General features: G+C 41.6%; 1 protein-coding gene across 1 annotated transcript; it reads right to left on the bottom strand.

Moving 5' to 3' along the window:
• Positions 1–1,235: 1,235 nt before the first annotated feature.
• Positions 1,236–4,145, bottom strand: fibina (fin bud initiation factor a). The gene has a single exon (XM_057837244.1). The coding sequence runs from the start codon at positions 4,064–4,066 to the stop codon at positions 3,443–3,445; it is 624 nt and encodes a 207-aa protein (XP_057693227.1). The 5' UTR covers positions 4,067–4,145; the 3' UTR covers positions 1,236–3,442.
• Between the last annotated feature and the right edge of the window lie 19,886 nt (positions 4,146–24,031).

Below are 24,031 nucleotides of genomic sequence, written 5' to 3' on the forward strand. Positions count from 1 at the left end.
TCAATGATATCTGGCGTCATCTAGCGTTGTAAATGGGTATAATGTCTAGACCGGGAATATAAAATGACCCCCTCTTTTTCAGTGTTATTTCAATGCAAAAAAACACTGTCTTATATTCGGGCCAATACAGTACGATTATTATATTATTACTCCGATTTCTATTCATAATTTATTTGTTTCGCCCTGTCTAAATGCTATTTGCAATAGTACCAGCAGCATTTATTAAGGATTTAGTGTAGGTATTCTTACGGGAAAATTCCGCTCGACATACGACCATTTCGACTTACAAACAAGGTCCTAGAACGAATTAACTTTGTATTTAGAGGTACCATTGTATTAACAAATTGCCTGGAACTCCTGACCTAACGCTGTTCCAGCAATAGAGTGTCAACCGTGACAACCGTTCCGTGAAACAAATTTCCAGGGCTGGACAAGCCACAGCAAACGGAGAGCGGAGTGGACCAATCAGCGACAGGCGGACGTTACGTTAGTAAAGCAACAAGAAACTCTAGCGCTAGGAAGTAAACATATGAGGAGAGCGAAGAACGGAGCAGTTTATTCAACATGGCTAGCGTGAGACAATTGCTGGGGTTTTAGCGACTTGATGTGTTTATGGTCATTTAAAACTGAATTTGCTACAGATTTGAACATATTCTCGGCTCTCCCGTTCGCCATCTGTGTTGTTGTGGAGATGACTTCCGACGCGCAAGAGTGACGTTGCTCATTAAGAACACGTCACGCAAATAAACAAATCTGGTTGCACTCATTATTTCGTTCTGGCTCGAGAGGCCAATGGGGTCGTCAGACTCTGGAACAGCGGTGAGCCTGGAGTTCCAGGCAAAATTCACAAGTGCTACAATTTCAAACCTTTGTGGTAACACTAGGGTTGTTCCGATCATGTTTTTTTGATCCCGATCCGATCCCGATCGTTTTAGTTTGAGTATCTGCCGATCCCGATATTTCCCAATCCGATTGCTTTTTTTTGCTCCCGATTCAATTCCAATCATTCCCGATAATTTTCCCCGATCATATACATTTTGGCAATGCATTAAGAAAAAAATGAATAAAACTCGGACGAATATATACATTCAACATACAGTACATAAGTACTGTATTTGTTTATTATGACAATAAATCCTCAAGATGGCATTTACATTATTAACATTCTTTCTGTGAGAGGGATCCACGGATAGAAAGACTTGTGATTTTGTCTATTGTGACTAAATATTGCCATCTAGTGTATTTGTTGAACTTTCAGTAAATGATACTGCAGCCCTGCCCCAATGCATGATGGGAAATGCAACCATGATGGGAAGTAAAACCATGACTGTGCGTCGTGCTACCAATGGATATATCTTCTCTGCTTTGGGAAACAATTAAGGTGTTAAGACAAAGATCAATTGCCACCTTGCTTCCCCACATTGCTTCCCATGATATTTCTAATCATAGGGAGGGAGATTGCAAGGTTATTGCCAATTGAAGGAAGGCTCCAAAGGCTGCCAAAATTCTCTCTAATCATGTAGCGCTGCCTTTTATCTCTCTATATCGGTAGAACAGCATTATTGCAGATTGAGCGCGACAATGAGTGAGAGGGTCGTGTAGCGCACATATTTATAGCATTAAATATTTTACTGTGACACATTTTTTAATAAATTGCCGCCATTATCGGGATATTTTTGATAACCTTACCTTAAGCCTAATTTAAAGACTCTGGATGAGTGTAACATATTATGTCTGTAACGTTAAATACAACCAGAAAACGGTTTAATTAAACTATATATATATTTTAAAAAGGCATGGCCGATATTGTTTTGCCGATTCCGATACTTTGAAAATGACGTGATCGGACCCGATCAGCATCCCGATTCAATCGGGACATCTCTAGGTAACACACTTGAAAAATTTAGCAAATCTCCTTCAGCGTTATGTCATCTTGCAGCGTTAAATGTTTCCTACTACAAAATATCGGATAAAGCCTTGTCGACCATTTGTTCCGTTCATTTTTGACACACATAAACAAAAAAAAGAAGTAGGCTCATTTTCCGTTTTTCTTTTTCCAAAATCAGGAGGAAAAAAACGGATGGCCGAAAGGTTCACGGACCCACAATGTCTTCTTTGTAAGAACTCCTATTATCATTGAAGTTTCGATAAAACATGTAAAGACAACTTTGGTTTCGACTGGACAATCCATTGTTCATGAAAATTGCAAAAACAGCCCTTCCCCGTTCAAATGGTTTGGACGTCGATCGCTGTCAATTACACTGAAACATGATCATTTGTCACTGAGAGAAAGTTGAGTGTTTCACGTCAGATCCGAATCACATTCCTGGCCAGTCTTTATTTGCGCTTTAAATACGGCGATGAGGCCAACGCATTCTTCTAACAGCAGGCCACCTCTCTTCAAACCGCGACACAAAAATGTATGCTTCTGTCGGAAGAATTAATGACGGGGGCCTGAAAAAGAGTCGTGCTGAGAGCTTTGGTGAGCATCTATAGGTTTAACATACACAGTGGATTTTTTCCTGCCATTTTTCAGTCAAAAGTGCTCCTCTTGAATTTCCAAAGCCTTGAAACATATAAGGTTTCTGCGCTCCCGCCTTTTCGGACTGCTGTTTTAAACAGAGCTGTTTTGAAAAAGGGGTCCCAGAGGGGAAGCTGGAGTGTGAGGGAAACCAGACAGAGGAAATCACACCCAGTTGAGCCCACTGCAGGCCGCACATGTGGCCCCCCCAAAACATTCACAGGCAGTAAGGGTGCATGAATCCCACATTAGTTTGATACTTTTAACTATTCATATTTTTTCCCCTGAATGTGAAATGTCATGTTGTGTTAGCAGTCTCAATAAAAATATACCGACTCGACTCCGTAACACCACAAAGGAAATGGATGGAGCTTTTGGAATTGTTTTCATGTATTTTCAGTCTAGTATGAACCAAATATACATACAAATCATCATTAGGCATTTCAAGCAAAGCCCAAATTGTTACAAATTGAGTCCATAGAGTAGCGATTCATTGGATAAACATATTTTATAGTTAAAGTAAAATGCTTTCAGATGGTGGGCAGTGACACTACCCAGATGCCAGTTAAGAAAGGACACTCATGTCTGCCACTTCTTTCCACAAAGAAACAACAGAAAATAAACTTTTAGAGCTTTGCGGGTTCATGCAAAAGAAGAGAAACGATCGAGTATATATATATATATATATTAACTCACTGGCTGCCATCGACTGTGATAGATGTCCAATCCATTTGCAGTGGGACGGCTGGCAACAATGAGCAAACTCTCACTGGCAATCACTTCAAATGGATCGGACGTCTTCTAGTGATTAACTGATGGAATGATCGCTGCCATCCCTCCCACTTCAAATTGATTGGACGTCTATCGCTATCAATGGCACAAAAAGTGTCATCATTTACCAAAAGATCTACAGACTTAAGTCTAGAATCCCGGATTGAGATATTGCGTTTTTAGGCGACTTAGTCTGCTCCCGTGGCTGCGAACGATGAGAGACAGTAGCTCTTGTTTGTCCCTCAGCCCCAGAGAGATGTCCTTGGTGGCCCTCAGGCTGTCTCTGACGTCTCCAACTTGTTTGAGCACGAAGCCGCTAAGCTGTTGCTCCTCTCTCAGCTCACTCTCCTGGCTCTGTTTGAACTTGACCTCCAGCTCCTCCAGTGACTTGTCCACGCCGGAGAAAGCCTCAGCGATCTGAGATATCTCCCTTAGGAGGAAGCGGCCGTACGTGTCCTCCCCGTCCAGGTCATTGGCCACGGCCCGCCCGATACTCTCCAGAAGACGTGCCGAGTCCTCCGCCTGAAGTCGCGTGAGGATCAGATCCTCCCGCACCAGCGCGTCGCTCTCCTCCTCAGCCAGTGAGCAAGGGGAACCATCGGAGAATCGGAAGACCATCTGGCACTTTTCCGGGTCTTCCGTATCTTCGTAGTCACCGTCAGGGACATAGAAGTGATGGAAAGTGCCGTTGGAGATCTCAGCTTGCAGGGGGCCGCTGTAGACAGCCGAGACGATGGGTAGACACGCCAGCGCAATGAGCACCAGAGGATCCATCGTGCGCCTACTCACTGCGAGCCAGCATGTGTGCTGTGAATCGGACCAGGCGCACACTTTTCATCCAGAGTCATGTTACAAAGCCTCCCCCTGCTCCCCCCTTGCTTGAAGGCAAAACGGAGCTGGGGCCCCTCTCGTGGGCTCTGGCCATCATGCTGACCAAACAAAGCTGCTACTCACTGACATGACCAAGAAAGAATTGTTGATTCAGTTCTCGTTGCAGTGGCGCCACCAGAGGGTGGCCAGGGGTGGCCACGGCCCCCCTATAAATTTGTTGACCAACCCACTGACCAACCCGCTTTTGTTAACTGTTCACTTTATGCTTAATATATACATAATAAAAAAAAAAAAAGTCTTGTGGAACTCCAAAATGTTGACTGGACTGTTATGGACTATGCACATGAAATCATTAGTAACATTAAATTAGGGCTGCAGTTATCGATTATTTTGCTAGTCGATTAATCGATGAACTAGTAAGTTCGAATAATCGAGTAATCGGATAAGGAACATAAAAAATTAAAATAACTGAAACGGTTTGAAAAAAATAAATAAATGAGGATCTAAGTACAACAAAAGAACAACTAGCTAACTTACATAGCAAAAGTCTGCTAGCTTCAATGCTATAAAAGGCTCACTTTTTTTTTTTTTTTTACAGTGCTCTTAACAAATGGTTCAAACACGTATTCCCACAAAAATGGTTAAATATACCTATTAACTAAATTATGAATGGATTAAAAAAACATTAGCTCAAACAAAAACTTAGCTCATGTTGGTCTTAACAGGGAGCAGCTGGATTCAGCCATGTGAAATGAGTTATGTCATATTCACTGTTGCCACTAGAGGGTAATGTATCCACCCAAATCAATAAAACTAAATGCAAACACTTTACTCACGAATACTCGAAGCAGCAAAATTTAATTTGAATCGATCAATTAATCAATTAACTCGAGTAATTGTTGCAGCACTACATTAAATATAACACAATACACCAAAGTATATCAGTAGGCGTGTCCTTAAGTCTTTCTGATAATTTTCTTCCGGCCTTTTTACTGCAACAACATAATAAAAACCTGAAATTATGGCTTTTAGTTTTGGTGTGCCACCCCAAGATTTTAAGTGGCACTATCTGGCCACCCCTATGAAACATTTCTGGAGGTGCCATTGTCTTGTTGAAAATCACTAAATTGGAGCTAAAGGGGGCTTGAATGAGCATGGATCACTAATGAACCCTGTCAGGACTGTGGTCTCCACACTGGACGGCTATTCAAAAGTTGACACTTAGGACTTATAACCCGTTATAGAGCAAGTGACTATTTTGGGTCATTTAACTCGCAACCTGAATCACTTGTTAGCAATTATTATTATATATATTCTTAATTATTAATGGTTATTGCATTTTTTAATATAATATTGAATATTTTTTAATATGTATGACTGGCGTAAACATTTTCTGGCAAAAATTATTGTGAATAAATGCTTAAAACCCCGAAATCTTCATAGATATGTACATAAAACAATCTCAATTCTTTGTTAAAAGCAAAGAAACTGTGCAGTTACCATTTATTTTACGTATATTGTCGAAGTACAATGCTACTCTGTTAGCGAATGACGCTAGCGGCTGCCTGGCGTAAACAGAATTTTTCTGGTGAAAATTTTTGTGAATAAATGCTTAAATCCCTGAATTTTTTACATATATATGGACATAAAACGGTCTCAATTCTTGGTTAAAAGCAAAAGAAACCGTGCGGGTAGCATGTATTTTACACAAATATGGCGAATGTGCGGCTCGTCTTTAAGCCGCTTCCATGAGTAAACAAAGAAGAAAATTATTTAGAATAAACGCTTCAATCACTGAATTCTTTATAGATATGGACGTAAAACTGTCTCGATTCTTTGTTGAAAGAGCTAAAAATCAGGCAGTTACGCATCTATTTTACGTATTTATGTCGAAGAATGACGGCAATGCCGTAGTGGTTCTCATTCTCCCATTGTTTTTTTTCACAACATTTCAAAATACATGCATGGTACGAAAAATATAATAGCTTAAACCCGGCTTTGACATGACCGTGTGCAGCCTTCGACTGACTATTACTAAATGAAGATTCAAGCTCGGCCACGTACGGTAAGGCGTCGCGCAAAGAAATGTCAAGTCAATAGTAATGAAGCCTATGATAAATGCATTAATATATTTATGGATTAATACAATAAGTAGCCTATGGTGTAGTGGGACATTCGCCTGATTTTGGTGCAGGCAGCGGTGGATCAATTCCCACTCAGTGGTGATGTGAATGTGAGTACGAATAGTTGTCTTTGTCTGTGCGTGCCCTATGACTGGTATAGGATGTAGTCCGCCTTTCCCCTGAAGTCAGCTGGGATAGGCTCCAGCACCCTACAACCCTGACAAGGATAAGAGGTGTTGAAAATGGATGGAAAAACTAAATGAAAGTAAAATAAATAAAAACTAGTGTTGAACCGATACCAATACTAGTACTGATACAGCACTAAAATTATGTAATCGATAGAGGGGAGTACCAAGAAATAACATGTCAGTGGTGCACAATTTATGTTGTACGAGATCTAATTTCCAACAGCTGGTCACCCTACCCAAGAATAATGTTTATTCGCTGCCACCTTTCCACTTAAATGGATTGGACGTCTACTAGTGATAAATTTATTTAAAGCAGAAGGATGATTGGACGCCACGGGATTAGACGTATATCATCATCTTGGGAAGGGCGACAAGTGCACTTTTTTTTAATGGTGGTGTGCGTAGATGGCACCCATATTGGGTAGGGAGACCAGCGGTTGAAAACTAGATCTTAAAAAAAAAATCGATTTTGCGCTGCATTGACACATGATTTCTTGGTACTCTCCGATAACGATTGAATTGAATGCTTTTATTGTCATCATACACAATGCACAATGAGATTTGAAGACAACTCCGGTGGTGCAAAAGTCAAAAGAAAGAAAGCAAAAGTAACAAGTGCAGAGTAAAATTTAGATCAGAAAAAGTAGATTATAAAATATATTTTAAAATAATATTTAAAAGTGAGTCCCTTAATGTATGCATGTGTAGAGGGCAACAAAGCAACAATTGAGTATAACATATATAATGATATAACAATTTTATTATTTTAGTGCTGTATTGTTTCCAGTACTATCAGTATCAGTGCAACACTAATGTTGATGTAAAAAATTGCTCACACACAAACTCATTGGAGTTGTTATAAAACAAATAAATATGATTTTAATATTGCCAGATTAGAAATGATTTATTTGTAATTGCTATGCTTGCTGTAGTCTAAATGGCGTACCGCAACCAACACGTCACTTCCATTCATTAAGATTCATGACGTTAGCTACTGTTGCTAAGGGAGGACATTACACCGTTTGTCCCCAATAGGAAATGAATGGAAATCGTGTACGAAGGAGATGTTTACAGAGCTAAACCTACCAATTCAGACGGAAAATGATGTCCCTGGTGCCAAATTCACTTGCAAAGAAGAACATAAAATGTTCAGTAAAACAGATGGCTTGAGTGTCGAAGGCAGAAAAAGACGAAAAAAATGAACCAACCTTAGCATAGCCTTAGCTTTTTTATCGACACCTTTTTCTTACGCGACTGACAATGACATTCTCCTGTTTCAACAAGCTATCCTTTACCACCAGCCCTGTCTTTCTTATATATTATATCCTCTGGTTGTCCTATGTCTCTGACCGTTCGAGGGGGTAATTTATATTGCTAGTTTTGTGTAGCGATCGTAAACGCTACTCAATGACAGCCAACGAACACTTAAAATTTTTTCATTAATAAAAAAATCTTAATTCTATAATTTATTTACACTTCCCCCTTACTAAAGTATTTTTTACAACAGAAAAGGTAACAGGGACAGTCAGAAACCATTTTAATTCATTTCGGGTCATTCATTGTCAGACAAGCAGCACGGCACAACGTCACGTTAAAAAATAAGTTAAAAATATCAAAATGGCTTACCTCTTTGTCCTGTGAAAGACCACGCCAGCCAACAAAATGTTTACTGCATATGAAATGTGAATGGATTCACCGAGCTGTCGTTAAAAGTCCGCACAAGTTGATTCATTCTTCACATTCTTCACGAGTTTTTGATTTCGGGAAACGTATGACGAAAACATCCTTCATACGTCGTAATGTCTAGAGTCGTTTCTACAAGATCCAAAAAAGCAATGTGTAATCGGCATGTTCGTTTTTGAAAGATTACCGGAGAAAAGAATTAACATTGTTTCAATGCGAGGGCGGGTCTATAATGTCCCACTGCTGCTTTACTTCCGCTTTACAATGCGACGTCACGGTCTAAAAATACCATGCGTGCGGTACGCCATTCGCGTAGAAGGAAAAAACGATATCCAGCATGAAGTTTTCTGTCATTGCCTTGTCTCCATTAAGCTAATGCACCCAGCTTTACTTTTACTTTCAAAGTTTCGTCTGGAATTGTAAAATTACTACATGCTCTAACGGTAGAATGAAAAAAAAAAAGACTCAAGGACTTTCATCCTCTTCTGACCCAGTTTCAACTTCGTATTTCAACTCGTCGCACGATGATATCAACGAGTCTCGATTGTAATTCGCAACCCAAAACTCAATCTTAAGTCATATGGATGTATCTTGCCGGCCGGGGTCCGCCTTACATGTGAAATCATCTCTGCTGAAGCAAAACGATAATAAATTGATTTAAAATCACGATTCCAATAGTTATGAATCTTTGTGGGTCTTTAAAATTGCTTTTTGAATACCTCTTAACCAGATTCAATTGTTTAATTAGTATTAAAAAATAATGACTTTGGGAATTTAAGAGTTGCGCCCTGGCCCTCATATTATGCACACATCCCAGGGCGACGATCCAATCTGGTGCATATCCTGGCCTGGATAATTACATCATCACAGGGTGGTCTCTATACATGTCAGCAGCAAACTGGAAACATATGGTCAGCTGTAAACACAAGGCTGGAAATAATCGTCGGTGTTGTCGGCTTTAAGCTGCTATCAGTCTTGCGTGCAGCGTTTGACTGGTGAAGCAGGAAAGTCCAACAGCATTCCATTGCAGGATTTAGTCGTGCTGTAACTGAAGATTGGTTTTCTTTTGGTCTCAGACTGGCAAATGATCCCTGCTAATCTTCCCAGTTCAAATGCCATGGATGTCTATCACCATCAATGTTCATTCACTGCCACCCCTACGGGCTCAAACGGATTGGGCGTCTATAGCTGTCAATGGCAGTGAAAACCTTGTGAAGTCAGCGTCTTAACACAAAACAAAATCTTCAAAATTTGATTCAGTCTAAACATTTCATACAGTTCAAACGGTTTCAAAGTTCGATTTCAAAGCTATGACAAGCAAAAGACTTATTGGCCCCAAAAGTACCTCTCTGCTCTACTAAACTTTATTTTTTCAAGCTTATTGCTTTTGAACTCTGGCCGACCAAGTTGCTATTTTTTGCTGCTCACTTGGGTGCTTTTACCGGTGCTTGTTTTCAGACCCCCCCAAAAAACAAGCCGAGCAGACAAAACTATCTGTTTAAAGACTATAGTAAACGGAGGATTGTTGTCACTCCCTAGCTTTTTACAACCTGCCTTTACGCAGAGTGACTAAAAGGGCAAAAAAACATGGCTCTATTCCATGACGTAATTGAACACATGTGAAGGAATGACTCGGCCTACTGACACGCTGACATGAAACACTCTCACTCTTCACTTCCTGCCAAGTTCAAATGCGGTGAAAACCAACTATCGACAAGTTCATCAGCTGCTTTATGTCAAGTAATTGCCTGTTTAGCCTTTGTTTCCTGACCGGCTTGCTCTTTTCATCCACTTCCTGTTTGAGTCTTTAATCCTTCGCTTTTTTCCAACTGCTTGGACAAATGAAATCATTGCCGTTCTCAAGGGTTATTTAGTCATCCTTTTGATTTTTGACCTATTTATTTGGTATCGTCACACACGGAAAACACAAAAGTAAGTGAAGTTTCCGCCCTCTCTGGCTTCTCAGTAATGGGGGGAAAAAAGTTGAAACTTTTTGTCGGTGAGAAATATGTTTGACATTTTGGAGGCCCAGGAGGAAGTACATCAAAGAAAACATTTCATTGAGGAAAGTCAGATTTTTCTCAGAAGCAGTGTGAATTTTGTTGTAAATGGATGTTTCATTTAGGGCTGTCAAAATTATCGCGTTAACGGGCGGTAATTAATTTTTTAAATTAATCACGTTAAAATATTTGACGCGATTAACACACATGCTCGCTCAAACAGATTAAAATGACAGCACAGTGTCATGTGCACTTGTATAGTGTTAAATCAAGGCCAAAAGTTTTGTAATCTGAAAAAAGGAAACAATTGAAAAATGTTTTTTTTAAACTGAATGTTAAAGTTTTATTCTTGAAACTTTCAAAAGCGAAAAAAAAAAACATTTTATTTTACCAGTTACAAAGTTAGTATTTTCAGGTTAAAAGATTTTTTTTTCACTTTCAGATCTTATTTTTTCTGTTTCAATTTTTTTTTTCACTTTCAGATCGATTTTTTTCAGTTTCAATTTTTTTTTTCACATTCAAATCTTTTTTTCGCTTTCAAATCTTTTTTTCGCTTTCAGATCTTTTTTTTTTCAGTTTCAAAACTTTTGGCCGTGTATTAGCGCGGAGGGGCGCGGCCTCCACGAGAGGCGTGTTGACTTGTGAGAGACAGCCTATCAAAGCAACCCCGAATGATGATGCCTTCAGGTAACGTGGGTACTTTGATGAATTATGACTCCCCACTCTCCCCACTTAATTTTCTTGATACCTGTAGCTAAAGTAATGCTAAGGGCGGGAGGGAACTTTTGTAAGTCATTCTAGACAACTCTTGATCAGTTTTGATTAATGAAAATTGGAAAATATGCCAGGTTGTTGACCTTTACCTAAAGAAACGATGTGTCCGAAATCCGAGCGAGAACGCAAACGCAGCGCAGCAGCGCTATTGTGAGGATTCAAGTTCTCAAACTGGCGTTGCAAAAAGATTTGAAAGCGAAAAAAAGATTTGAATTTTTTAAAAAAAAATTGTAACCCAAAAAATAAGATCTGAAAGTGAAAAGAAAATCTTTGAACCTGAAAATACCAACTTTGTAACTGGAAAAAAATAAAACGTTTTTTTTTTTCGCTTTTGAAAGTTTCAAGAATAACACTTTAACATTCAGTTTCAAAAAAAATTTTTTTCAGTCGTTTCCTTTTTTCAGATTACAAAACTTTTGGCCTTGATTTAACACCATACACTTGTTACTTGTGTTTTTTGGAGTTTTGTCGCCCTCTGCTGGCGCTTGGGTGCGACTGATTTTACCACATGAGCATTGTGTAATTATTGACATCAACAATGGCGAGCTACTAGTTTATTTTTTGATTGAAAATTTTACAAATTTTATTAAAACGAAAACATTAAGAGGGGGTTTAATACAAAATTTCTATAACTTGTACTAACATTTATCCTTTAAGTCTTTCTATCCATGGATGGCTTTAACAGAATGTTAATAATGTTAATGCCATCTTGTTGATTTATTGTTATGATAAACAAATACAGTACTTATGTCCCGTATGTTGAATGTATATATCCGTCATGTGTCTTATCTTTCCATTCTAACAATTATTTACAGAAAAATATGGCATATTTTATTTATGGTTTGAATTGTGATTAATTACGATTCATTAATTTTTAAGCTGTTATTAACTTGATTAAAAATTTTAATCGTTTGACAGCCCTAGTTTCATTACATTACTTGTAAACAGTTGTTGTAGTAAACCTCATTGGGTGCCATTGATGACAATACACATCTGATCCATTTGTACAAATGGATTGGAGGTCCATTTCCGTCAATGGCAATAATTTATTCATAATATTTCCATCATGATATCATCTTTTTTCCCCCTCAAGAATCAATACTTCTACTTATCTAGTTTTACCTCTTCTTGGATTTGCTGTCTTAATGTTACATTCTTAAAACTTTCTTTTTTTTTTTTCATTAACGTCTCTAAATTTTCCATAGTGTAAATGTGAGTTGTGTTCTGTTGTTTTTATGGTTAGAGAGGCAGTACAGTTGTTGAGTAGTTAGCTCGTTTGCCTCACAGTACTAAGATCAGCGGTTCAATCCCGAACGCCTTTCTGTATCGACTTTGCATGTTCTCCCTATGGCTGTGGGGCTTTTGTACAGGTTTTCTGCCCCCCCCCCGAAATCCCAAAATCATGCATAGTAGGCTGATTGTCCACTTCAAAATTGTCGATCGGTATGAGTGGGCCTGGAGGTGGGGCTCGAAGGCAAGCTTCTGGTGGCCGGGCCTGTTCCCATGGGGCCCGGCTAGGCACAGCCCGAAAAGGCAACGTGGGTTCCCCTTCCCATGAGACACTTAGAGTGTTTGTTGCCAAAAAGCTCAATCTTGGTCTCACACAAAAATACACACGGTCCCAGGCATCAACTGGGACCGTGTGTATTTTTGGTCAGATGAGACCAAGATTGAGCTTTTTGGCAACAAACACTCTAAGTGGGTCTTGCGTGCCACAAAAGATGCGCATGCTGAAAAGCACCTCATACCCACTGTGAAGTATGGGGGTGGGTCAGTGATGCTATGGGGCTGTTTCGCTTCCAAAGGCCCTGGGAACCTTGTTAGAGTGCATGGCATCATGAATGCTTTGAAATACCAGGACATTTTAAATCAAAATCTGTTGCCCTCTGCCCGAAAGCTGAAGATGAGTCGTCACTGGGTCTTTCAGCAAGACAATGACCCTAAACATATGGCCAAATCTACACAGAAATGGTTCACCAGACACAAAATCAAGCACCTCCCATGGCCATCTCGGTCCCCAGACCTTGTTTTTTTTGGCAAAAGGGGGTTGTACAAAGTATTAACACCAGGGGTGCTAATAATTGTGACACACATTATTTGATGTCAAATATTTTTTTCCTTTATGTGGGATTTTTTCCCCACTGAATGAATGCACTTGTATTGAAGGTTGGATTTTTCTCTTTTTTTCCATTAAGGTCCCATATTATTTGAAAAAAAAAAAAAAAAAAAATTAGAGGCTAAAAAACACATCTTTTTCAGGGGTGCCAATAATTATGGAGGGCACTGTACTTGATATCATTTTAAAGTAATGCTACTCATACTTGAGTAAAATTTCTAGCTACTCTACCCACCTCTGGTCCTCAGGTGGTTTTGGCAAAGCAAAGCAAATGAACGTCTCTAAGGTGCTAGTCACATGATCCGTTCGAAAAATAATTTTGACCCATTATCAATTCTTTTTTTCATTTCATTCATTTTTGTTGTGTGTTTCATTGCTTTACGGCTTTTATAGACAACATTTTACCCGGAAAGTTTTAATTTCAACTTCACAAATAGCAAAGTCAATTCCATGGAATGACATTTTTGGCCACTAGGTGAGGGGGCTATGCCCCCCAGGTCCCCCTAAATCTCTGCGTATGGTTCGGTACCTTTAGCAAGGTTAATAACCACTGTTCTAAGCCAAGCACTGACAATATATACAGTACATATGTGTGAAATTTTTATATTTCTGCAGAGTTGGTACAAATTAGTGTTGAATGTGTGAAAATTTTTTATTTCTGCAGAGTTGGTGTCATATCTGTATGCCTTCTCAGTTGTTTTCTCTTTCCAGCATCTGATTCAGCTGGATGGGCGGGGCCGTGGCCGCACACCTGTGGCGCATTAGGAGCGCTCATTATTTAAGGACTCCTGTCACCGTCTGCGAGTGTCGGACTATTGCATTTGCTTGTTACGGCTTTGCTTACTTCTGTGTGCTCATCGTCACCCTTGGTGCTTCCCGACATTCTTCGATCGTGTTCTGGTTTGATCTCATTTACTTTTGTGTTTTATTGGGATTTTGTAATTGTAATTTTGTACTGTTGTATTCACGCCGTTTTAGCGTGCTCTCTCAGTCGTATTTTCTTACCCGCGTTACTTAGCGTGCTCTCTCAGTTGTATTTTCTTACTCGCGTTTTAGCGTGCTCTCTCAGTTGTATTTTCTTACCCGCGTTACTTAGCGTGCTCTCTCAGTTGTATTTTCTTACCCGCGTTACTTAGCGTGCTCTCTCAGTTGTATTTTCTTACTCGCGTTACTTAGCGTGCTCCCTTTGTTGTACTCATTAAATACTAAATTCGCTCTCTGATCTCCTGGTCTGTGTTTTGGATCCACATTAACGGCTTGCCGTTCGTAACAGAATAGTCCGACCATGGATCCCACAGACTCCGAGGCTATTCGCCATGCGCTTGCCGGTCATGGCCATATGATCAGCAAGCATGAACAATCATTAAATGAATTACTGACCGTGATCACCGCGCTAACCACTAGAATCGAAAATATGGTCCCACCTGCTCAGTCCGGTGGTGTTGATAACGCAGCCGCGGCGCCCGATCACTCCGCCCCGCCTCCGGTTGTTCCACCGTCTTCTTTTCGGGAGCCGGTGTTGCCACACCCAGATCGTTATGAGGGAGAACCCGGCGCTTGCCAACAATTTTTGCACAAGTGTTCCCTTGTATTTGACCAACAGCCGTATACATTCGCGAGTGACAGGTCCCGTGTAGCGTATACTATGAGTCTCCTCGCCGGTAAAGCGGCAACTTGGGCAATGGCGGTAAGCAACGCTAATCCCGCAATCCGTCAGTCATTCGAGACTTTTAAAACAGAGTTTGTGAGGGTTTTTGATCACCCGGTTAGAGGCAAGGAGGCAGGCAGCCGCCTGCTGGATTTTTTTCAAGGCGATCTTAGCGTGGCGGACTACTCCATTCGTTTTCGAATTTTGGCCGCGGAGTGCGGTTACGACGAGGCTGCGCTGTGTGGAATTTTTCGACGGGGGCTGTCGTCTGCGGTGAAAGACGAGCTGGCGGCCCGGGAGGATTCTTCGGGCTTGGAAGAACTGATTTCTTTGTCCGTGAAATTGGACAATCGACTGAAGGAGCGCGAGCGGGAACGAGCCTTGGAGCAGCGGGGTCGTCGTGGGTCGTCGTTGCGGAACGGCCCAGCAGCGCTGCGTGCGGACGGCTTCGTCGGATCACCATCTGCCTCTACGCCGACGTGGAGCCCGGTCCTGACGGCGGAGGAGCCAATGCAACTCTGTGGCGGTCGTCTTTCTGCGGAGGAGCGACGGAGACGGATGAAGGCAGGCTTATGTCTTTACTGCGGCTTGCCGGGGCACCACGTCGCCACCTGTGACGCGATCCCTTCACGTCGTCCTGGATCTTCGGCTCCTGGGGTTCCCCTCGCCCGAGGGGGGACCAGGTTCGTACATAATGGCAATCAGTCGAATGAATTGCCTCGCAGCGAGTTGAATGAACTAAAACAAACTCGAGCTGAAATGAGACTGCAATTGCCGGGAGAAGTTTCGCATGGTGGGGTTCAAGTTAAGTTTACTGCTCTAATTGATTCGGGGGCAGATGACTGTTTTATGGACCAGAGTGTTGTTGACGCTCTTAAATGTCCATTAATAAGACTTGCTAGACCTAAAAGGGTTTTAGATCTCGATGGGCGACCCCTGGCGGACGTGAAATTTATTACGCCCCCGCTCAAAATAAAGTTGTCCGGGAATCATTTTGAGGCCCGTAGCTTTTTGGTTATGCTGTGCAAATCTGCTCCCGTCGTGCTGGGGATCTCTTGGTTAAAAGTGCATAATCCTAATATCGATTGGGCAAAGACTCAAATAATTGCTTGGAGTACGTTTTGTTATGCACATTGTTTACGTTCGGCGTGTGTACTTCCCGGTGAAGCAAAAATGGCTACCGAGCCAGTTAATTTGAAGAATGTTCCCGTCGAGTATCATGACCTCCAGCGTGTATTTAGTAAAGAGCATGCTAGTACCCTGCCACCGCACCGACCTTACGACTGTGCCATTGAATTGCTGCCCAATGCCCCACTACCCAGCTCGCGCTTATACCAAGTCTCTAAACCGGAGCAGGAAGCTATGAGGGAATACATCTCCTCTTCCTTGGCTTCAGGCCTCATTCGCCCTTCGTCTTCTCCTTTGGGGGCGGGGTTTTTCTTCATTGGCAAGAAGGATGGGGGTCTTAGACCGTGCATCGACTATCGGGGTCTCAACGATATTACTGTTAAAAATAAATACCCGCTACCGTTGTTGGATTCGGCTTTCGCGCCGTTAAAGTCAGCCACCATTTTCACCAAATTAGACTTGCGTAGCGCTTACCACTTGGTCAGGATTCGTGAAGGAGACGAGTGGAAAACCGCTTTTAAAACCCCGCTTGGGCATTTTGAATACTTGGTCATGCCTTTCGGTCTAACAAATTCACCTGCAGTGTTCCAAAGCCTCATCAATGATGTATTGCGTGACATGCTAAATGTGTTCTGTTTTGTTTATTTGGACGACATCTTAATTTTCTCCAGAAGCTTGCAGGAACATTGCCAACATGTCCGCATAGTTCTGCAAAGACTTTTGGAAAACCGGTTGTTCGTTAAGGCCGAGAAATGTGAGTTTCACTGTGAGTCAATGCAGTTTCTTGGCTTTATCGTGGAGAAAGGGCAGCTAAGGCCTGATCCGGCAAAAATTCAGGCGGTGGCAGAGTGGCCCACCCCCACTTCACGTAAGCACTTACAACGTTTCCTCGGGTTTGCTAACTTTTACAGACGTTTTATCCGCAATTATAGTATGAGGGCCGAGCCCCTCACCAGGTTAACCTCTAACAAGCGGCCATTTGTTTGGTCCTCGGCGGCAGAGGCCGCATTTTTAAGCCTTAAACGAGCGTTTACGAGCTCACCTGTCCTTGTTCATGCCGACTCCGATCTTCCTTTTGTTGTCGAGGTAGATGCGTCGAGTTCCGGAGTGGGGGCCATCCTGTCCCAGAGGTCTACAGTCGACCAGAGGCTGCACCCCTGTGCTTTCTACTCCCGCCGCCTCAGCCCTGCCGAGGCAAATTATGATGTCGGCAACCGGGAGCTGCTCGCTATAGTCCAGGCATTGCAGGAATGGAGGCACTGGTTGGAGGGCACCGAGGTACCGTTCCAGATACTAACAGACCATAAGAACTTGGAATACCTTCGTGCTGCCAAGCGCCTCAACTCACGCCAGGCCCGCTGGGCATTGTTCCTGACCCGTTTCAACTTCCTGATTACTTACCGTCCAGGGTCAAGGAACGGGAAGCCCGATGCGCTGTCAAGGATCCATGAGCCGGTTGAGGAGGGGCCATCAGAGGAGTCTGTTGTTCCTGGGAATCTGATCGTTGGCGCCCTACTATGGGAAGTTGAACGTCTTGTGGAGGAAGCCCTACGAGGTGTTAGGGTGCCTGGGGGCTGCCCTGCCAGCAAGTTATTCGTCCCAGTTGCTCAACGTGCAGGAGTGCTGAAGTGGGGCCACTCCTCAAAGTTTGCCTGCCACCCGGGGGTGTCCCGCACATTCTTCCTCGTGTCCCAGAGGTTTTGGTGGCCAGGCATGCGCAAGGACGTCATGGACTATGTCTCCGCTTGTTCCATCTGCGCTCGGGGCAAGCCAGTCCATCGTGCTCCAGCGGGCTTACTCCATCCATTGCCTGTTCCAGCTCGCCCCTGGTCACATGTGGCGCTCGATTTTGTCACTGGTCTTCCACGATCCAGGGGTTATTCGGTCATCTTGACGGTGGTGGACCGGTTCTCCAAGATGGCACATTTCATCGCACTCCCCAAGTTGCCTTCAGCCCTGGAAACCGCCGACCTGCTGGTAACCCATGTATTTCGTGCTCATGGCATCCCGTGTGACCTTGTCTCAGATAGAGGGCCCCAGTTTGTCTCACGAGTCTGGGGAGCGTTCTGCAAAGCTTTGGGGGCCACGTCAAGCAAGTCTTCAGGTTACCACCCACAATCCAATGGACAGACGGAACGGGCCAACCAGGAGCTGGAGGCCGCCCTCCGTTGTGTTTGTGAACTGCATCCGGCTTCCTGGTCGTCACACCTCCCTTGGGTGGAGTATGCACATAACACCCTCGTTTGCTCTGCCACTGGGAGGTCACCATTCATGACTGCATACGGGTTCCAGCCTCCACTGTTTCCTTCCCAAGAAGCCGAGGTCGTCGTGCCGTCTGTACAGGTGCACCTGCGGAGGGCGCATAGGGTCTGGAGAGACGCAAGGGCTGCACTAGTCCGAACGGCGGCCCGCAACCGGCGGATAGCTGATCGCCACCGACGGCCCGCTCCAGTCTATCGCCCAGGCCAGATGGTCTGGCTTTCGACGCGGGATTTGCACCTGGCTGGGACTTCAAGAAAACTGGGCCCTCGGTTCGTGGGTCCTTTTGCGGTTGACGCGGTGGTGAACCCTGTGACTGTCAGGCTGAAGCTTCCCGGCTCGATGAAGGTTCATCCAGTTTTCCACGTCTCTCTGCTCAAGCCGGTCTCCACCTGTCCCCTGAACCCTCCATCAGTGCCTCCTCCTGCTCCTCGCGTGATCGACGGTGGGCCGGTGTACACGGTGCGTGCCATTCTTGATTCTAGGAGGAGGGGTAGGGGGGTGCAGTACCTGGTAGACTGGGAAGGTTATGGCCCTGAGGAGCGCCAATGGGTCCCCCGCTCCTGGATCCTCGATCCGTCGCTTCTGCGGGATTTCCACTCCCTTCATCCCTCGAAACCAGGTGGTCCGCCAGGGGGCGTCCGTTGAGGGGGGGGTTCTGTCATATCTGTATGCCTTCTCAGTTGTTTTCTTTCCAGCATCTGATTCAGCTGGATGGGCGGGGCCGTGGCCGCACACCTGTGGCGCATTAGGAGCGCTCATTATTTAAGGACTCCTGTCACCGTCTGCGAGTGTCGGACTATTGCATTTGCTTGTTACGGCTTTGCTTACTTCTGTGTGCTCATCGTCACCCTTGGTGCTTCCCGACATTCTTCGATCGTGTTCTGGTTTGATCTCATTTACTTTTGTGTTTTATTGGGATTTTGTAATTGTAATTTTGTACTGTTGTATTCACGCCGTTTTAGCGTGCTCTCTCAGTCGTATTTTCTTACCCGCGTTACTTAGCGTGCTCTCTCAGTTGTATTTTCTTACTCGCGTTACTTAGCGTGCTCTCTCAGTTGTATTTTCTTACCCGCGTTACTTAGCGTGCTCTCTCAGTTGTATTTTCTTACCCGCGTTACTTAGCGTGCTCTCTCAGTTGTATTTTCTTACTCGCGTTACTTAGCGTGCTCCCTTTGTTGTACTCATTAAATACTAAATTCGCTCTCTGATCTCCTGGTCTGTGTTTTGGATCCACATTAACGGCTTGCCGTTCGTAACAGTTGGTACAAATTAGTGTTGATAGGTCAGATGCTAAATCTGACTATTTGCACTTGCCAATCACATAAGCGAGCAATTAGCTACGGCGGGGGAGTACTAAGAATAAATAAGAACAGCCGGGAATGTATTGTTGTATCTACTCTACAATGGGAATGGAAGTATTAACAGTGCAAATTTCATGGGGGTGTTTTTGCCGACTATCTAATGTCTGATCTTGTGGGTGTGTTTACAGTTCAGTTGAAAAAATACCTTTTAGCTGGCAGCGGAGGGTTTTCCTATTGTGTGGATCCTCGGGAGGTGAAGGCCTGTGAATCTGCAGGCTGCGTGGGAGTCACACTGCTGACTCACAGTGATGACCTAACGCTTATTACATGTCAACAAAGATTTTATTTGGACGGAATACACAATATCTCACCACACAGTCTGCTTACTGTCTATTCCGTCTTTTCGCAGAGCACTTGACTGTCTTACCTGTGCAATGTATTTCAGAAAATACTTAGTGCTTGCTGATACAAATCTGATATTAGTCTGCATAGGCGGAGTTTGACTTTTGGGGCAGGGGGGCACAACATGTTGATGACCCCAAAACGCAGTGTCAGCAATAAAATTTACTTAAAGAATATTTAAAATAATAAGTTGACAAAGGGCGTTTTTTGTTGTTGTTTCCCATCATTTTTTAGGGGAATTCTAAATCAGGCAGCTTAGGTAATACTTTTCGCCACGATCGTCATCAATTGAATTTGGTCCGCCCGCCGGTGTCGTAGTTACCCGAGTCAAAAATTGTATCCCCTGGACGGAGCCATATGGAGGTAGATTTGCGTCTTTATTATTCAATCAAAAAAAGTTGCTTCCATAAAAAAAGTTGCTTCAATCAAAATATATATTTTCAACCCAAAAAAAAGTCGCTTCAATCAAAAAAATGAATGCAAAAATAAATTTGAAACTCAAAAATTTCCAAAAAAAAAAAAAAATATATATATATTTTTTTGGATTGACTTCAAGTTCTTTTTTTGATTGAAGCAACTTTTTGATTGAAGTAATGTTGATTTTTCTTTGGACCACATTTTGGCTAGGACATTTTTCACTATTATTCATTCAAAAAATAAGTTGCTTCAAAAAAAATATATAGATTAAGTTGCTTCAAAAAAATATAGATTCTCAAAAAGAAAAATTTCAATCATAAAACAGTTTTTGAATGCGAAAAAATATTATAGATTGAAAAATTTGCATATGAACACTTAATTTTTCATTGAAAAAGTTTTCTTTGATTGAAGAAAATCTTTTTGTGTTTGGGCCATATTATGATTAGGACCTTTGTATCTAAATCATTCAATCCCCCAAAAAGTTGCTTCAATCAAAAAAAAAAAAAAATTCAATCAAAGAAAAAATCATTTGAAAAAATATTTTTTCTCTATTTTATATATATATATATATATATATATATACATATATTGTAATTGATACACTGCCAATGGGAAAACCCAATGGCAGTGTATCAAATACTTGTTATCCCCACTGTGTATATATATATATATATATATATATATATATATATATATACACATACATATATATATTAGGGCTGTCAAACGATTAACATTTTTAATCGAGTTAATTACAGCTTAAAAATTAATTAATTGTAATTAATCGCAATTCAAACCATCTATGAAATATGCCATATTTTTCTGTAAATTATTGTTGGAATGGAAATATAAGACACAAGATGGATATATACATTCAACATACGGTACATAAGGACTATTTGTTTATTATAACAATAAATCAACAAGATGGCATTAACATTATTAACATTCTGTTAAAGCGATCCATGGATAGAAAGACTTGTAGTTCTTAAAAGAAAAATGTTAGTACAAGTACAAGCGCCAGCAGAGTGCGGCAAAACTCCATAAAACACAACAAGTGAGCGTTTCACTGTGTACTGTCATTTAAATTTCTCTGAGCGGGGCATCTGTGTTAATTGCGTCAAATATTTTAACGTGATTAATTTAAAAAATTAATTAACGCCCGTTAACGCGATAATTTTGACAGCCCTAATATATATATATATATATATATATATATATACATATACATATACATATAAAATATATATAAATATATATACGTTTCGGAAAGTCATTTACATGCAATGACACTTTTCGACCACCAGGGGTGCCGCCCCCCCCTTAAAATCCGCTTATGTTATTCTGCATAAATAACTGCGCACCTGAAATAATCTTTATCTCAGACCTTTTGCTGAGGTTTTGATTTAACGTGCACTCTAAAAACAGCTGTCTTATTGCATAGGGTCTGCATAGGGACTGACTATATAACATTCGATAAATTCTTTGCTCACACGCACCAAATGACCTTTCTATATCCTTCATGTTCCTCAAAGCAAGGAACAACTCGTCCATTGACGCAGGTTTTCACTTCTTTTTTACTTAGCACAGCATTTTTCCATCAAGACTAAACCACAGAGCTGCTGCGCAAAAATATTCATGCGAAAAATGTACAGTGTACGGAATAATTTATTGGTGCTGGTTGGGGTGTCTGGTCGGTGTGAAAATAATGTGCTTCCAAAATTGGTCTGGGAAAGGCCGATTAGAAACTCTTTGGAGAAAGAGCACTTCAAAATAAAGTCAACAGAGGCCATTCAGAAAATAAGGGAAGAGATGGTGCCTTTTTTGTCCTCTGTGCTTCAGCTGGATTTATAGTTACGATCACAGTAGGCTTCATGATTACCTGGCTAAACTGCACTTTATTTCCGTGCTGTGTGAGCGACATCAATCCTGCGAGGCTGCTCGAGGAGACCATGACCTAATAAGTGCTCTGTGCATCGTCCCCATCAAGAAAAGCCCGCAGTGTTGCTCTTTGCTTGACTTTTAATGAAGAAATATTGGCCGGCCCCAGTTTCTGGTCTTTCAGTGCAAACTTCTCAACAATCTTTCACCACATTTATATAGACACCCTAAGTAACATATAAAATTGCAATCTAAATGAAAACTACATCTTCTGGAAATGTTTAAAATCAAGAGGTGTCAAATACGGGCAATATTTTTTTGTCTGTTGACAATATCAGCATATCAAATTTTAAAAGTATTCCCGGGAGGGATTTTTTTTTTTTTTTTTCTAAACTTAATTAAATTTCACTCATGTTCAGTTGTTGATCAACACACTGAACGTCAATAGCAGCCAATACCAAATCTTCTCAAATATTGTACATAGGGTTGTTATTCCTCAATAAATTAATATAAAAATCTTTAAGTAAAAAAGTAAGATTACCAACACTGGTCATTGGCAGCCAACGAGTTCTAAAGCACTCCATGGAACATCAACTGCTGATGATCTATAACTGTGACTCTCTTGCCACCCCATATAGGTTATTCCTACCATCTTATCCTGTTCACATGTGTTTAACTGGATTTATAGCCGTGCCCACTCCATAATTTCTCCACTAAGCCGCTCTCCTTATGTGTTCTTAGTGCGTACAGTAGCATCAATCATGTCACTTCCCTTTACAGTGTCCGTGACCTAATAACTTTGCGATGCATGAAAGGAAAGTGGTGTGTGACACTGCGGTTACCGCCTAAGAAAAATGAGAAAAATTCAGACAATTTACAGTTCTGTTGGTGGGGAAAACATGTGTTTCACATATAAAGTACATTTTTAGCAGTGCAGTAAATTACAAGCTGGTGGAAAATGAACTCAACGCTCACTTCAAAAGGTAAAATGCAATACGTAGCTGTTTGAAAACCTGTGCTTTGAGAGAAAATACAGCATTTGGGTAATATACACTGTTTCTTTTCATGGTGTGACCCTGGACGCATTTCAGCTTTGCAGTTCCTAGTGCAAAGAGGCATCAAACACACTTAAAGACATCACGCATCATTTTCCGATTGAGCAGTCAAGCCCTAAATTTTGTTCGAGTCTAATGGACATGTAGGAGATTATTTGGGATTTTGTAGTAAGACAGCGGGCTTAAATTCTTCATATCTGTCTTTACTATTCTGCTTTTTAAAATTCAAGTTGTCATTTTCAAATGGAAAAGGGTTTAACGTATTAAAGTTTTCCCGTGCCACACAACTTTTACCGCATTGGAGGAGTGAGAGGATAACATTTCATTAACTCATTAGCTGCCACTGACAGCAATAAACGTCTTTTAGATCTTTACCGTTTCTGATGTGTCCTTTTTGTGCCAGCTTAGCACTTCTCAAAAGCTGAAAAGAAATAACAGCAGATTTCCCCTTGAGGACGTTCAAACAAAGCAGAGAGTGTTGATGCCAAGTGCAGGAAAGCTGTTATTCCTCCACTAGATAGAAAAACATTATTTCAGCATAGGCATGCATCGGGAGAAAAATGGAATCTTGGTTTGTAATTGCAGAGGGAGCAAAGAAATAAATCAGTTTGCTCCATAAACAGAATCCACCAAACTTTTGTGCAGACGTAGCACTTACTCGAATGTCCCCCAGTTGAGCGTAGAACTCAGCTGAGGTCGAATTGCCATTATTTTGATCGACAACGCTTTGTACATCTCCATGAAAGCGCACCTTTTTCATATGCAACAGCTTTGTGATTGGAATTCAGGCATTGAATGGCCTTGTGAGAAAATAGCGAGAAATAAACAGGGAAGAATTAAATTGAAAAGTACAATCCATGGTTTATTACAGAAAAGTGTGATATCCAAATTATCTTATGTTACATTGTTTTATACATTTCTTTTTTAATT

The sequence above is a fragment of the Corythoichthys intestinalis genome, chromosome 5 (genome assembly GCF_030265065.1).
Source record: "Corythoichthys intestinalis isolate RoL2023-P3 chromosome 5, ASM3026506v1, whole genome shotgun sequence".
NCBI classification, from domain to species: Eukaryota; Metazoa; Chordata; class Actinopteri; order Syngnathiformes; family Syngnathidae; genus Corythoichthys; species Corythoichthys intestinalis.